Source organism: Fusarium verticillioides, chromosome 9 (genome assembly GCF_000149555.1).
Source record: "Fusarium verticillioides 7600 chromosome 9, whole genome shotgun sequence".
Lineage (NCBI taxonomy): Eukaryota > Fungi > Ascomycota > Sordariomycetes > Hypocreales > Nectriaceae > Fusarium > Fusarium verticillioides.
The window spans coordinates 2,536,545-2,551,298 of record NC_031683.1 but is presented as its reverse complement, the minus strand read 5'-3'; the positions used below and the strand labels follow the sequence as shown (position 1 = coordinate 2,551,298).

General features: G+C 48.6%; 8 protein-coding genes across 8 annotated transcripts; 4 read left to right on the top strand and 4 right to left on the bottom strand.

Moving 5' to 3' along the window:
• Positions 1-170: 170 nt before the first annotated feature.
• Positions 171-1,331, bottom strand: FVEG_10046 (hypothetical protein; the record flags this gene model as incomplete). The annotated part of the gene is made up of 5 exons (XM_018899111.1): positions 171-304; positions 348-417; positions 463-785; positions 834-992; positions 1,043-1,331. 5 exons carry the CDS (start codon positions 1,329-1,331, stop codon positions 171-173), a joined length of 975 nt encoding a protein of 324 aa, XP_018757119.1.
• A 449-nt stretch (positions 1,332-1,780) lies between these two features.
• FVEG_10047 (hypothetical protein) lies at positions 1,781-3,612 on the top strand (the record flags this gene model as incomplete). Its single annotated transcript, XM_018899112.1, has 5 exons — positions 1,781-1,852; positions 1,933-2,207; positions 2,262-2,805; positions 2,852-3,239; positions 3,287-3,612. The coding sequence occupies 5 exons, from the start codon at positions 1,781-1,783 to the stop codon at positions 3,610-3,612; spliced, it is 1,605 nt and encodes a 534-aa protein (XP_018757120.1).
• On the bottom strand, positions 2,296-5,285 carry FVEG_10048 (hypothetical protein). Its single transcript, XM_018899113.1, has 4 exons — positions 5,073-5,285; positions 4,782-5,026; positions 4,531-4,734; positions 2,296-4,476 (listed from the first exon to the last, which is right to left on the bottom strand). The coding sequence occupies exons 1-4, from the start codon at positions 5,107-5,109 to the stop codon at positions 4,213-4,215; spliced, it is 750 nt and encodes a 249-aa protein (XP_018757121.1). The 5' UTR covers positions 5,110-5,285; the 3' UTR covers positions 2,296-4,212.
• Positions 5,286-5,553: 268 nt separating this feature from the next.
• Positions 5,554-7,201, top strand: FVEG_10049 (succinate-semialdehyde dehydrogenase; the record flags this gene model as incomplete). Its single annotated transcript, XM_018899114.1, has 4 exons — positions 5,554-5,577; positions 5,625-5,712; positions 5,763-7,016; positions 7,065-7,201. The coding sequence occupies 4 exons, from the start codon at positions 5,554-5,556 to the stop codon at positions 7,199-7,201; spliced, it is 1,503 nt and encodes a 500-aa protein (XP_018757122.1).
• Positions 7,202-7,573: 372 nt separating this feature from the next.
• On the top strand, positions 7,574-9,380 carry FVEG_10050 (hypothetical protein; the record flags this gene model as incomplete). The annotated part of the gene is made up of 5 exons (XM_018899115.1): positions 7,574-8,413; positions 8,467-8,524; positions 8,567-8,950; positions 8,997-9,216; positions 9,371-9,380. The coding sequence occupies 5 exons, from the start codon at positions 7,574-7,576 to the stop codon at positions 9,378-9,380; spliced, it is 1,512 nt and encodes a 503-aa protein (XP_018757123.1).
• Positions 9,381-11,515: 2,135 nt separating this feature from the next.
• On the top strand, positions 11,516-11,856 carry FVEG_10051 (hypothetical protein; the record flags this gene model as incomplete). Its single annotated transcript, XM_018899116.1, has 2 exons — positions 11,516-11,750; positions 11,798-11,856. 2 exons carry the CDS (start codon positions 11,516-11,518, stop codon positions 11,854-11,856), a joined length of 294 nt encoding a protein of 97 aa, XP_018757124.1.
• A 286-nt stretch (positions 11,857-12,142) lies between these two features.
• Positions 12,143-13,009, bottom strand: FVEG_10052 (hypothetical protein; the record flags this gene model as incomplete). The annotated part of the gene is made up of 1 exon (XM_018899117.1): positions 12,143-13,009. The coding sequence occupies one exon, from the start codon at positions 13,007-13,009 to the stop codon at positions 12,143-12,145; it is 867 nt and encodes a 288-aa protein (XP_018757125.1).
• Positions 13,010-13,556: 547 nt separating this feature from the next.
• FVEG_10053 (hypothetical protein) lies at positions 13,557-14,742 on the bottom strand (the record flags this gene model as incomplete). The annotated part of the gene is made up of 4 exons (XM_018899118.1): positions 13,557-13,902; positions 13,950-14,355; positions 14,404-14,426; positions 14,483-14,742. 4 exons carry the CDS (start codon positions 14,740-14,742, stop codon positions 13,557-13,559), a joined length of 1,035 nt encoding a protein of 344 aa, XP_018757126.1.
• Between the last annotated feature and the right edge of the window lie 12 nt (positions 14,743-14,754).

Here is a 14,754-nt window from a genome sequence, read left to right as displayed (position 1 = left end):
TTCTCTTTTCTCGGTTACGAGAGAATTTGGTAACGAATCCTTGCATTCACATGTAATTACTGATTGACTGGCTGTCGCTTGCCAGGAAGGTTATAAAAAGTAATGATAATGATCCGATGTAATTCCTCTGTTTGATGTATTATCTAGCGACATGTGAATGCAGAGGTCGCCTAGAAAATTGCTTGGGCATTTGGTGGCGAGGAAATACCGCCCTTCATGTTGAACGGCGAAGATGATATGAAGAACGTCCAGCGGTTCAATTTCTTGCATGTCTCAGCCAATCTCTCCAAATCAAATAATTCACCTGCACTCATTAGCATTAGAACCGTCGCGTAGAAGTAACTTACCAATCGGCATGCCCCATCCAGCCAGCATATACTCATGCATCAAAACACCCCCTTCACTTGGCGGATACACCTGCACCCATTAGTACCAGACATAAAACAGCTCACATAAACTTACCTCCCAGCTAATAGCATCGCCCGCCACAGCTGCAAAGCCCGTGTTCCATATCCACTGGAGCACTTCCATTGTTCCTTCGACACCTGCATGTTGAGGGCTTGTTGTAGCAGCGTATGCCTTTTTGGCATCTACATCCATTGTATGCTCCCATTCTTGGATCACGCCGATTCTAACAAGAAGAATGTCGCCGCGCTGGAAAGTGATGTTACATTCCTTGGCGATCTGGTGGATGTCGCTGAGTTTGATGGTGTGTAGAGAGAAGGTTGAGTAGGTGATGCCCTTCTTCTCAGCCCATGATGCGTAGTCGATTAGAACTCCGCGTCCTGTAATACACATCAGACATGAAACGAACCTTGGAGGCTCTTACTGACCTGTTATTCCTTCTTGTGCCCAATGATGAATACCAATACGATCATTCTCCCTATCCAGAATCTCCTCCTTCGTCGTCCCCCCATAAAACACCCTCTCCTCACTCCCCTCCTCCCTCGGCATAGAAAAATGTCTCAGTCCATCCCACTGACTACTCTGCTCTAACATCTCGTCAACACAGTCCCCAAAACATCTTCAACACAGTACCCACGAGGATTCATAACGTAAATATCGTCAAAAGCAACACCACCCAGAAGCGGCACCATCTTGAGCTCGCACGGCTGCCGGTTAAAGCACGCAAACTCAAGCTTATTCAGATCCCAACCGAGATTGACGCGTATCCCAGTCTTGATCTGTGTCTGTGCGGCTGAAGCCACCCGCTCTGGCGTCAGCAGAACCAGACGGCCGAGACCTTCTTCTCGGCTGCCTGGGTGGCCTACCCAGACGCGTTTGGGGTCGGGGAGTTCGTCCCATTGCTTTTCCATGATTGAGGGGTCCATTTTGGAAAGATGTAGAGTGATTGATGCGGGAGGTTTGCAGTAGAGAAGCTTGTTTATAGCGCTGTGATGGTGTACCCCTCATGCTAAAGAGTGCATGTTGCCATGATGCGAGGTTTTTGAGACAAGGATCGGTTAACGGATTGCTTGATGTTGCAATTACATGTTTCTCAGTTACATCCGAGTGGGTAATAATATGCAGACCTGTCACAACAGGTAAAACTCGCTGTCAATCCCTGTAAGCGGCAAGCCCGTCGAAACCGGCACGTCTCTTCCATCTCCCGGTAATCTGCAGGGGCTGGGGTTACACTGGGAATGTGACTGTCAAAAGACCACGCCGATCGCAGTTCTTCCCTCTCCCCTCAGCTTAATTGACTTTCTCTTTTCTTCTTTCTCTTTTCTTTTTTCTTTTTCGCTCCCGTATCCCGTCGAATTAGTATACGTCGCGAAGAATGCCGCAGACCGGGAACCAGACGAGCTTGTACAACAAGCTCGTCATTACTTTTGTCGCAATTGGCGGGACTGTAAGTTTAACCTCTCGTATTCACGTTTAATTACACATCAATCTCAGTAGTCAGTGCGACATGCTTACTTTAACACACAGACGTACGGATATGCAGCGTCCATCATCGGAAGCACAATCGGCCAACCGGGCTGGTACCAGTTCTTTAACCTTCCTGCTGATGGCGAGCCGGGCTACGATACTATAACGACGCCGGCGATCGCTACGGCCAATGGATTGTTCTCTGCTGGTGGTGCGTTTGCGTGTTTGGTGCTCATGTGGGCTTGTGATTATTATGGGAGATTGAGGAGCATTCAGTTTGGATGTGCTTTGGGGATTCTTGGTGGTGTTCTTCAGTGCGCTGCGCAGAACCTTGCGTGAGTACCTACCCTATTGAATGTTGTCGCAGGTCAAAGCTAATGGTGTTGTAGTATGTTCCAGGCTGGACGGTGGATCATGGGCATGTGTGTTGGTCTGATGGCTACCGTGACACCGATGTATCTCTCCGAGATGTCCAGTCCCCTCGCACGCGGCTGGCTCGTCGGGCATCACGCCATCTTTCTCGTATTTGGCTACATGTTGTCCTCTTGGATTGGCTTCGCAGTCTATTTCTCGAAGAATCTCGAGTTTGGCTGGCGCTTCCCATTAGCCTTCCAAGTTTTCCCTCCACTCGTCTTGCTTCTTGGTTCACCTTGGATCCCTCGTTCACCAAGATGGCTCATGTCAAAGGGTCATCGTGAAGAAGCATGGTCTGTTCTCGTTCGCCTTCGCAGGTCGGTCAATGACCCTGAAGATCTGGTTGCGAAAGAGGAGTACTACCAGATTGAGAAGCAGCTTGAACTCGATGCCAAGAAGCTTGAGGCTTATGGGGGAAATCCATGGAGGGCTGTGGTCCAGAAGAAGAGCTACCGCAAGCGTATGCTCATTGGATTCATGACGCAATGGGGAGCAGAGTTTGGAGGTCCTCTCATTATCGTAAGTGCTAACCTCGTCTGTTAGTATCGCGACTAACATGATCCAGAACAACTACGCAGTCATCCTGTATACCAGTCTAGGTCAGACCGGATACATGCCACTTCTACTGTCGGCTCTCTGGTTGACTACAGCTGGACTGATTTACAACCCTGGCGGTGCTTGGCTACATGACAAGGTCAACTCTCGTCGCAAGATGTACATGACTGGCTTCATTGGTATCGTCATCACCACTTCCATCTACTGCGCCATGATATCGCTGTACGCTGGTACAGACAACAAAGCAGGTAATGCCATGGGTGTGCTGTTTATGTTTCTGTATCTCGCCTTCCAAGGCACCTTCTGTAACACAACCATGTATCTCTACGTTTCAGAAATCTTCCCAACTGAGATTCGATCAATTGGTATTGGATGGTCCCTGTTTGGACAATTCGCTGGTATGTACCCTCATCTTGATCCACAGGCAACACACTGACACGTCCAGCTACCATCATCCTTCTGCAGACAGCGCCCATAGGCTTCAATGCTGTCGGCTGGAAATACTTCCTCCTCGTCATCTGTTGGAGTGTTCTCTTCATCCCCGCCATTTACTTCTTCTGGCCTGAGACTGCTAGACTATCTCTGGAAGAGATTGGTAAGCAGTTTGGTGATGAAGTCGCTGTGCATATCACGGATGCGACAGATGAAGAGCGCGCGGCGATTGATAGGCAGTTGATGGGCGAGATTCATGGTGACAACAAGGCTCCCGGTAACGCTGCGACTGAGATTCCGTCTAGTAATAGTAGCCAGTACATCGCGACTAAGCAGTAGGCTGGCGGATGTCTGTCACATGCTATAGAGATCTGAGAGATTGTGAGAAATGGACACCATTTATATAGCAATGAAGGGCCAGTAGGTCGTTCAGCACATGCTCTACGAATTATGCAAAGCGTTCTCATGACCGCAATTGAGCACATGCATAGTTCGAAACGTGATCAAAGCTCAGAAGAGTCAGGGATAACGTCAAACTTAGATGAGGCTCTCATGCCGAGACACGATTCCGCAACCCTTTCCTCTCCCTTGGAATTCCCAGCGCCGTATCGTCTAACCTAGAATGTCGGTGCTTAATCTCGCCGCTTTCACAGGCACGTCAATCAGTTCATCAGCAGCTGGTCCCCGCCCAATTTTCGGAGCTACACGCGGCAAATGTGACGAGCGCTAGGGTTACAGCACTAATGCCGAGCATTCACATGGTCACCAACAGCCAAAGGAATCAGACCCTGGCAAATTGATCGACAATGTGCATAGGGGGCTCCCAGGGTTTTAAGTGTCTCTTCACTCTCTTGTCTCTTGTCTCATTCAGCGCGGGACGTGCTGGCCAACGCTCATTGTGCTTCACTGCATTGTTTTCTCAAATGACAAGTAGAATGACTAGATTGCCCTCCCCCCATCAACATCAAGGTTAACGCCCGTAATAAACGAAGCCTCCTCACTCGCCAAAAACACCGCTGCCTTGGTAACATCCCTAATCTCCCCCATCCTCCCAAGCGGAACATTCCCCAGCGCCTTCTGAACCTCCGGCGTGATCTCCTTGCCAATAAACGTAGGAAGTAGACCCGTCATAGTCGCCAATGGACAAATAGAATTAACGCGTATTCCATCTGGGCCATATTCCGCTGCAAGACCCATGGTCGCCTGTACCTTGGCATTAGCTTTGCATGATATGTACAGTATGGGTCGATGACTTACGTTTGTGATTGCTCCCTTGGATGCGTTGTACCATACTAGCCCAGGGCGAGGTCGATGGGCGCCTACGGAGGCGATGTTGATCATGGAGCCTTTTGTGCCTTGCTTTTTGACCTGAGCTGTGAAGGCGTTGCTGCCGAGGAAGACGCTCTTGACGTTGACGCTCATTACCTTGTCGAATTCTTCCTCAGTGACGAGATTGGTGCTCTGTAGCTGTCAGTTTCGGCGTCGCCAATTGAGCCTCCATTACTTACCTTGTTCTCGTAGCTGGTACCAGCGTTGTTAACCAGAATGTCAAGATGACCCCAAAGCTGAACGGCTTTCTCGACAGCGCTCTGCCAATCCGCTGCTTTGGTGACGTTCATGGTCTGAAACTCGAACGAGCCAGACGTCGCAGCTACTTTTTGGCCTGCTTCTTCGTTGATGTCACAGATGAGGACTTTGGCGCCCTCTTCAGCGAAATGCTCGGCGATACCTTGGCCAAAGCCAGACGCGGCGCCTATATCTGTATCAGTAGTGGTCAATGATGCGATGAGGGGCAATACCTGTAACGATAGCGACTTTACCATCTAAACGACCCATGATCAACTTTTACTGCTTTGAGACCTGCCTCGACACTGAGAGGTGACTGAAGCGACGTGATACATATACTTGCCCCTCACGTTCGTCGTTCACGAGAATTGATTCCCTTCCACGATGAGTAACCGAATGAAGATGCAGATCTTAGCCGTGTATGGCAGGTGGCTTGAACTCTGTGCATCTGCAGCGATGAGCCGACTCGCTGACTGTGTTGGTGGCCGAGAAGCGGGGAATCTCGCTATGACCATTACTAACCGAGTTCTTACGTGCATACCCTGAAGGCAAAGCATATAATGAGAGTAACCAACAGCCTTCATTGGACTTGAACCATTTTCAGTAAAGCCTTGATTGAACTCTGGGAAGACAAAGGAAACGCTTATTCAGGCCGTTTGACTCATATCTCTAGAGACGCTATTGTTGGAGATCACCCACCAGGCTGAAAGTAAGATGGCTTACCCACTACCGTTCAAAGTAAGCATCTGATAATGAGATAAACGAACTCAACTGACTGTCTGAAGCTCAATCGTCCAGACCTCCTCATCACCGATTCTTACGTCCAAGGCCAAACCAAATCCGCCTCGTCCGGCACAACCTTCGATGTACTCGGTAAGCACCCTCCATTTCACAACATCTCACCGGTCTGACACAGCATCTAGATCCCGGAACCAATAAGCCATGGACAAAAGTCACCAACAACTCTGCCGATGACGTCGATGCAACCATTCGCGTCGCACACAAAGCGTTCCAATCTTTCAGAAAAACATCCCCTCGAGCACGTGCCCAGTGGCTTCTCAAATGGGACGCTCTCATCCGCGAGCATAAGGCCGACCTAGCCACGCTCTTGGTGTATGAGACCGGAAAACCATATGTCGAGGCAATCGGGGAGATGGACTACTCATTGACCTTTGTATCATGGTTTGCAGGTGAGGCAGAGCGGATTCAAGGAACATGCTTTGCCCCGTCTGCGCCGGACAGACGAGTCGTTACCGTCAAACAGCCACTTGGTGTCGCTGTCGCCTTGGTGCCGTGGAATTTCCCCGTTGCTATGGTTCTGAGAAAAGCTGCTGCTGCGTTGGCGGCTGGTTGTACGATGGTAGTTAAGCCATCGCCCGAAACGCCAGTCACTGCCATGGCTTTAGCTAAGTTAGCCACCGAGGCTGGATTCCCGGATGGTGTCTTAAATGTCTTGCCGACAAGCCTGGAAAATACCCCATCGCTTAGCGAAGCGCTTTGCAAGCATGAGCTGGTCAAGAAGGTCACCTTTACAGGATCAACGCGCGTTGGGACCCTGGTCGCGAACCACTGCAGTTCAGGTCTCAAGAAAGTGGTCCTAGAGCTAGGCGGTAATTGTCCCTGTCTTATCTTCGACGATGCAGATATCGAAGCTGCTTTGCGGGAACTTGTCGGTCTCAAATGGCGTCATGCAGGTCAAGCTTGCGTTACAGTCAATCGCTTCCTCGTGCAGTCTGGGGTATACGACAAGTTCCTCCAGCGCTTTGTTGAAGAGACTGCCAAGTATGTCATCGGCCACGGCGCTGCAGAGGGAACTACCCTTGGCCCAGTAACGAAGCCTGAAAGTTTGGATCGAGCTGAGAGACTTATTAAAGATGCTGTTTCGAAAGGTGCGAGGATCGTCACTGGAGGTAATCGTGCTTCTCCCATGGGAGGTGAAGGCGGATATTTTTTTGAGCCGACGATTCTCACTGACATGTCGCATGATACTCTGATCTCGTGCGAAGAGTGTTTTGCGCCGATTGCTGCTTTTTATAAGTTTGAGACGGAGGAGGAGGCTGTTCAGGCGGCGAATGATACACCTATGGGTCTTGCTAGTTATGCGTTTACCAAGAACGCGGATCGTATCTGGCGGATGCTTGAGAACCTTGAGGCTGGAATGATTGCTCTTAACACCGGTGAGTATTCTGCTTGGAACATGATGAGGTGTGCTGACGAGATACTAGGTAATTCCTCTGCGGCTGAGTCTCCATTTGGAGGGATTAAAATGTCGGGTTATGGGAAGGAAGCTGGGAAGGACGTGGCTGTGAGCGAATACATGATCTCCAAGACGGCTACCATTACAGTCGATGGGCTTGTTTAGAAGCTCAACTTTACCCTCTGTATTAGAGACTGGCGAGGTCTGAAATTTGTTCACCTAGTGAGCAGGATGTCAGACGAAAGAATCTTCGACCATCTATTTACAACAACGTGGTACTCCTGCACCAATGACGATGGAAACTCGGTAGTATTATGACAGGGCTCAGGGGACGAGAAGTGACATTCTCAGTAGCTGTGAGACGAGGAGATTAACTTGATACGGACTAGAGCTGACATGATACGGAAATCCGTTTGCTCCTATAGCACAGACCGAGTAATTTCTTGTCGTAGTCCGACTTGAAGTAAGATAACTTCTCTTTCTTATTAAAAAATTCACTGCCAAAATCAAGTATTCTATGTGGCGTTGTCGTCGAAGATGGAGATAATACCCGTTTCATGGAGCGACCAGCCCAAACTAATCCCCAATCTCCGCACCCGAACATTCTTCATAACAGACCATCCTCTCGACGAGCAAATTCTTAAGGACGGTTTAGACAATCTGATCAGAAACCACTGGCGAAAATTAGGCGCACGTATCTTCCCATCCCATGGCAATACGCGCCTGGAGTACCATTTACCGCACGTCTTTCCAGATGACTACGAGCTCTTCAAATGGTCATCCGTCAGCGCTGGGTATTCATACGGCGAGACTTATGAATTATCCAAGATTCTACATCCAGGCGATGGTGTAGCCTTTTTACCAAACATGGAAACCATAGACGCGCGGTTGAGGCCGCAGGATTGGCCGTATGAACGAAAAGACGAGCCGCCTAGTTCGCCGTTGTTGTACGTCCACTTAACCAAGTTTTCGGATGGAGCGGTTCTTGCGATAAGCCTACCGCACGTCTTTGCTGATCAAGGCGGATTGGCCAATATCGTCAAGGCATGGCTTACTGTTATCGACGGGAAGGTACCGACGCAGATGACGGGGTATAAGGATGATGTGCTGGGAAGTGAAAAGCTCTCCGACCTTGAGGTCAAGCAGAATGAACGGGTTGGCCGGATGCGCATCCGCAGTAAGAAAGACCAAGCGCTGGTGATTGGAAGAATTGTTCTTGACTTGTTGAAAGACAAGAAAGAGGAGTCTAAACTCGTTTTTCTACCGATAGAAGTGGTGCAGAATTTGAGAGAAAAGGCGAGAGAGCGTTTGGATGGGAAGCATATTTTGGCAGGTGAGATCAGTAATGGCGATATCATCACCGCAATCTTCACCAAGGTGGGCTATCAACGACTCTAATGCCATTCAGCCATGCTAAATACGTCGCATAGCTAGCCAGGATCGATACCGAGACTAAGTACGATATATCGCTTTCCTCAACCATTAACTGTGAGTCCACCTCACCATTAAAGACATCAGCTAACCAACCAGTACGAGATCGCATCCCCGAGCTTCAAGGCGAGAGGGGCGAAGGGTATGTTCATAATGCGGTACATTACGCCACAAGCAACTTCACAATCAAGCCGTCAACAGAGATAGACGAGATCGCTCTCCAGCACCGAATAGCCGTGACAGAAGCCCTAGAGGAATCGGATATCAAAGCTGGTGTCAAGACCCTCCGAGAGCTTGCGAAGGCAAATCAAGTTATGCTCATCTGCGAACCACATCATAAACTCTACAGCTCTTCAAATTGGAGCGGTTCATGGCAGGGCATTGACTTTACAAAAGCAACGCCAAAGTCCTATGACTTGTCAAGCCATAGGAAAGAGATGGTGGTCTTAGGGCAGAGCAAGACGCTTAAAGCCCCGCTGAGATGTAAGTGCACTGAAACATGAGTTAGAAGTTACTTACTTGTTGATAGATCGAGTTGCGATCATGTGTCGAACGAGTGAAGGCTTCTGGTGCGATTTTGCAGCTCCGCCTAAAACTATGGCTTTGGCCGAGAAGTTCTTTCGGTGGGATCCTTTATTGGGGATTCTGTTGGCAGAGATGGAATCTTATGGCACTTCCGAGGGTCGACGAGCGTTCAAGCAGTGTGGCCATCGCATAATCCCATTGCCAATCGTTGCCATTCTTATCCTGTAAGTAAAATAGTGCTTTTGGCAATTATAATAACTAACCACTTAGGCAACATTTCTTTTCTCGGTCTAAAAGAAAATAACTGAAGAATACTTTTAACAAGCTAAAGCTACTTGTATCTATCTAACCTTATGTTAGTCCAACTGTGCATTCTAGGGGCCAATAGAGGAAGTGGAAGGAAATAGTATCAATTTATTATGAAAAGTGAGGAAAGAACGTGCTAATCACTGGTGGTATGTGAGTCACATATTGTCATCGCCCAAGCGCTTTGGCAGCCTCATCTTAGCCGTTGGTATCCCTAACTACATCTATAAAGTCTCTTCGCGAGCCTAACGCAATTTCTCACTCCCGAGAAGATCATTGGCTTCGTCAGGATTCCCTTTGGGCTAAGCATCGGAGGCTGCAACACCGAGGCCTTGTGGACTACCAGCAATTGGACTAGCCAATTGACTGATGCAGTCGTGAATCTGACTAACGTCCACTCTCATCTTGCAAGCTCCTATGTAAAAGTGTATGCATCAGCTTACTGGAGGTTGTTGAATGACGTAACCGAAGATAACATCAGTCCTCCTTTGTCGGCGTATAAATTACGGCTCAAGGTAATGTGATTCAATTGTGCCTCGGAATTACGGTGATAGGATAATTGGACTTTTATTATCTGACCTTTCCCTACATCATATGCCAGCATTGCCTCAGTAATTCTTTGGGGTTTTCTGAGTGGCGGGGAAGTCTTCCGGTCGTGAGAAACCATTGTCCCATTCTGGTAATCATGCATATTTGGCCACAGCCAATGCCCCTAAAAGTCTTACTTATTGCTGTGATAGACCTGGGAGTTTGAGCTCCTCAGTTTAAATGACTTTGCAAGCATAAAATGGTACATGAAGTCCAGAGGTACTGTCAATGGAGATGTAGACAGCTAGTTGAATTATTGACATTTATTCAAGGTACTTGTGTTCCTCAGTCATCATCCTATTACAATCGAGGCGGACAAAGTCCTGTAGGATTGCCTGTTAGTTGGTGTGCTTCTTAACGGCAAGATCATATGCCCGGCAAGGAAAATGAGGCCACTCTTGCAGCCAACTGCATTTATGCAGCCAAGAAGCATTCACGTTTCCCTTACCAACCAAACTCTCAATAATAAGGGTACAGCCAACAGATCTAGAGATTCGTTCTGCGGAGTTATCAACGTATACCATATCATCGCTGCCAGTCAAATATCAGCACTACTCACTTGACTGCTCTTCTTCTGAACACACCCAGGCTATTGAATTACTTTACAGCGACGAACTTGGATTCGTCGATGTACTTCATACAAAACCTTCCTAGAGCCGAAGGGATCCTGTTTGACCAACATGCCGCAGATCCTTTCCGAAAGCCAAGGTGTTGGTCCTCACATCGCCGCCGCGTAATACATGCCGCCAAGTGCGGCGCAGAAGAGCAGGCATGCAGGCATTCAGAGGAAGGACCTTTTGCCTTCTATCATTTATCAGCGGGTCTTTCCCTAAATAGTCCTAGACGACCATGTTTTGTGTGGTTTTGTTGTTCGTTGACAGAGGATCTGCAAAGGCCTGAGCGCGGCGATGCTGGGGTCAAAGCTTTATGAAGCAATTAGGTTGCTGCAAAGGAGCAGTTGGCATTGGAGATACCTCAGACACGGGTTGCCATTATGCATCGCTCGAAGCGAAGTGCGAATTGAAGTTATGATCATCGGTGGTGATGGCGCTGTCATGGAAGAGGACCCTGTTCTTTATCATGCTACCCAGCATACGCTACCTCTCTTCACATATTCGGTGCCGTCTTGATGAAGTCTCGTCAGGCCGCAAACCTCATTCCTGAATCCCACATGACACGTAATAGGTGATGGTCATGAGAACAACCGAATGGTATCGCAGAAGGAAACGGAGATCAGAAGATCTCAATGATCTCTAGCGTCTTCGTTCGAGCTCATATCATTGTGAATCAGCTTAGTTAAGGCATTGAGCTGAGCTATAAAGCCCGGAGATCGTCCGTCAATGTCCAGAAACAATTCCCCTCACTCCTCACTGCTACTCAAAGATCATCTATCACTTCTAAAACCCTTCCTTTCCATCTGAGCCTCAGTATCTACTCAACTAACAAAAACAATTCACCATGCCCTGCCGCGATTCCCAGACCCATACTGAGACCACAAAGCCCATCATGCTTTTTGGGAAGGCTCAAACATTGGCTAGTCCCCCATACCACAAGCTATTTGCACCATTAATGACACTCAAGTAGTGCGGTGGCCCCAGTTGCCGTGTTACGCTGGAAAACATCAATCAGATGTTCCCCGCTCTGAAGGTCTTGCCTCGCCCAGAGCCAGCTGAAGGCAGTTCCGAGGACCACAAACATTGGCTTGAGGAGTCCGAGAAATGGACGTCCCTGCGATGCAAATGTGGTCGCGGCTACTTCTGTCGTGAACACGGAGACTGGATCTCCGGTAATGAGGTTGGCGCAGGCAAGGCTGTCACTGGCGACCAGCAGCAGCCTGGGTCGTGTCCCAGCTATCACTATGATGGTGAGAGCAAGTCACCTATCCTTTGGTACGGTACTAATCATGATCAGACTCTGAGCGAGAGACATATGTTGGTCAGCGTGATGGGGGTCAAATGGCCACTGTCTAGACCTTTGCACTTGTGACCAGGACCTGGGAGTCTTACCGGGGACGAAGTGAGAGGACAATGCTGTACTTAGGTCAAGTAGCCTGGATGAGGAATCTAGCGGCGGGTTGGCAAGCAGTACTATAGCGCAATACGATATATAAAGCAAACTTTCAACTGATTAAAGCGAGGCAAACAGAGAGGGGGCAACGGGAGAAGTCGATTATTAGGTTAGTGAAGTTAGTGAAAGATCAAGAACAATTGGTTTATTAGCCTAACAGTGTAGACTTTGCCTTATTATTGGTGCCTCTTATAGTCTACCTATAGCCCTCTCCCAAGACTCTTGAATAGCTCCCCAATACCTCTCCGGATCCTTCTTCATATGCCCAACATGTCCACTCTCGAAGACCTGTCCGTCACTAGGGTACCCAGCCTCACGTGAGACAGCCATGTACCCTTCAATATGCTGCCACGGAATAATAAAGTCTCCCTTTCCATACAAGAATAGCCTTGTGCTCTTCTTACTCTCCCATTGCTCATCGGTGAAGATCCTATGGCTGAACTTGGGCGCAGATTCTCTCCCCACAAGATAGTCGAATACATGAATCAGAACAAAGAACCAGGCGCATAGCACTTGAGCTACTATGAATGGCAAGTGAAGCTTTGCTGCTAGGCCGAGAGCCATGGCGTGAGAGAATCGCTTGAGGTTATCCCATGTGAGATGGGGAGTTCCAGGCGTAGAGTCATACACCGTCAGTGCATGGGGCATCGGTCGGTTATAGGTCTCCTTATAGGCATTTAACGTAGCTGAATAGTTGAGAGTTCCAGAATTAGACATGGCGTGGAGCAAAACCAAACCATCCGATACATCGTTAGGGAAAACCTCGTGGATAACTGGAAGCATGGCCTTTGTGCGCTGATCCACATGGTCGGTGAAGCCTTTGTAGATGGGTGACAGAACGGCGACTTGCTTTGCATGGGGGTATAGCTGTCGGTAACCATCGAGAAACTTTGAGATGTGTCTTGGAGGTGCGTCGCCCCAGCCGTAGATGACGACAGTGCGGGGATGTTCGGGGTTAGGCTCAGTACCTGTCTGCATCTCACCGAGACGAACGAATACTCTGTCCGATAAGGCACTGAAGCCTGGAAAACGACTGGGCCGCGCGGATTTGTTCATGATAATTTAGGACTCCAGAATGATTTAAGGAGGGCGTTGGAAAGAAGGGAATGTACCGACACCGACCGGTTATATATCACGTTTCCTGAAGGATTTCGAATAAGCTTATCATTACCGTGGAGAGCACGGATTGGCAGATAAGGAATAGAATCAGGCTAATATGAGAGATGCTCTCACGTATCTGACGTCAGATCAATTGATCCGTTGTGATTGACAATCCAGTACGGCACAGTAGGTCTAGATAAGTTTGTGACACGGAACAGTAAGCGCTATAGTCTTGGCTTATCTTGCAAAAGTCGTTGGCTCACATAACTGTAGAATATTGACGGGCTTCTGCAAAATTACATTAAAGATTTGCCCAGGACATAAATTACTGGGCGTGCTGCCTATGGCCTGAGGCGAGTGATCTTCCCATTGAGGCCATGGGGAATCGATCACTTGTCTTGCGGAATGAACTTGTTACATTACTCATTATATTATTGTTACATAGTAGTGAATATAGACGCTAACTAATCGTGAAATGTTTGTGTACTCCGACATAAGAAACTCATACCATTCGCTCTTGATCTGAGGTGGACGCCTGGTCCTGGGTCTCTGTGAAAACAACCTTAGTCTCGACCTTCTTCATAATCCCATTTTCCCAGTCGGATCTCCTTCGGTAGTTGTCGTCCCGTGACACATCATCCAGCCTGACATGACCTGTGCGACTCGCGGTGACAAACGTAGTCATCCGACCGCTGACCAGCTCATCGCGAACTCCCCTTCTACCTCCTCCATCACTCGGTCGCGCGTCCTGCTCCCTCGAGCTCTTGACTATGTGGCCGAGAAGAGAGGCGACATTCATCTCGATGTATAGTTTGAGGAGGTAGACGAGTTGATGGAATTGGACATAGCTAAGATCTGTCAGACATGATGCAACGTAGGTGTAGGAAATACTAACACAACAGGACTGGGGAGGAATGTGGCTCCCATCAATACGCAATCCAGCGACACTGATATTATAACCATAACGACGTTGAAGTGGAACAGCTCAGTATACTTCGTCAATCCGCAGGCGATAAGTCGCGACCGGACTAGGTATATAAAGTAGAGGTTGAGCGCTAGATCGACGATCAAGAAGACTGCCTTTTCGGTTCGGTCCCAGACGATGTTAATTTCTTCGTACAGGTGAGATCTCTGTAGACGAGCTGGTACCCAGATGCAGAAACCGCTGATGTTGATCAAGCTCGCAATTACTGCAACTCCCCACTTGACTCTGTTGATGTTCGTTTTGTTACCGAGGAGGAGGGATATTCGGTTGATGATGATCTGGAGGGTAAACTGGATCTGCATACTCCAGAAGACAACTGTGGAGATGTAAGTATAAGTCTGAGACTAGGGATAAGGCGACGTACTGATGAAGAAAAAGACCCAGAAGCTAGAGAGCGGTATCAAGTCAGTATACTTCGGGGGATGTGGACAGAGGAGACTGACCTTGGTGGAGCGAAGCCTCGGAGCCAGCAGTAAGTGATGATTCCCATACAATTGCATCCAATCCAATCAAGCCAGCACATGATGATGTATGCACTGAAGAGCCTTTGTCTCTGGTACGCCTGCATCGTCTGCTTGATGGCCATGCCAGCAGTGAACATTGACGCGCCCATACTGAAGCCGAAGATGAGACTGACAATGTTCATCTCCAGATTCTTTGGAGTCTCGGACTTGTACCACGGGGGGATCAAAAAGCCCGCCATGGCTGGAGTGTA

What these genes read in the sequence shown, in the direction of transcription:
- FVEG_10048 (XM_018899113.1), bottom strand. Translation starts at nt 5,109, where the DNA reads ATGGGTCGTTTAGATGGTAAAGTCGCTATCGTTACAG. An exon ending in TAAAGTCGCTATCGTTACAG is followed by an intron (nt 5,027 to 5,072) that starts GTATTGCCCCTC and finishes ATACAGATATAG; the next exon opens with GCGCCGCGTCTGGCTTTGGC. An exon ending in GTACCAGCTACGAGAACAAG is followed by an intron (nt 4,735 to 4,781) that starts GTAAGTAATGGA and finishes TGACAGCTACAG; the next exon opens with AGCACCAATCTCGTCACTGA.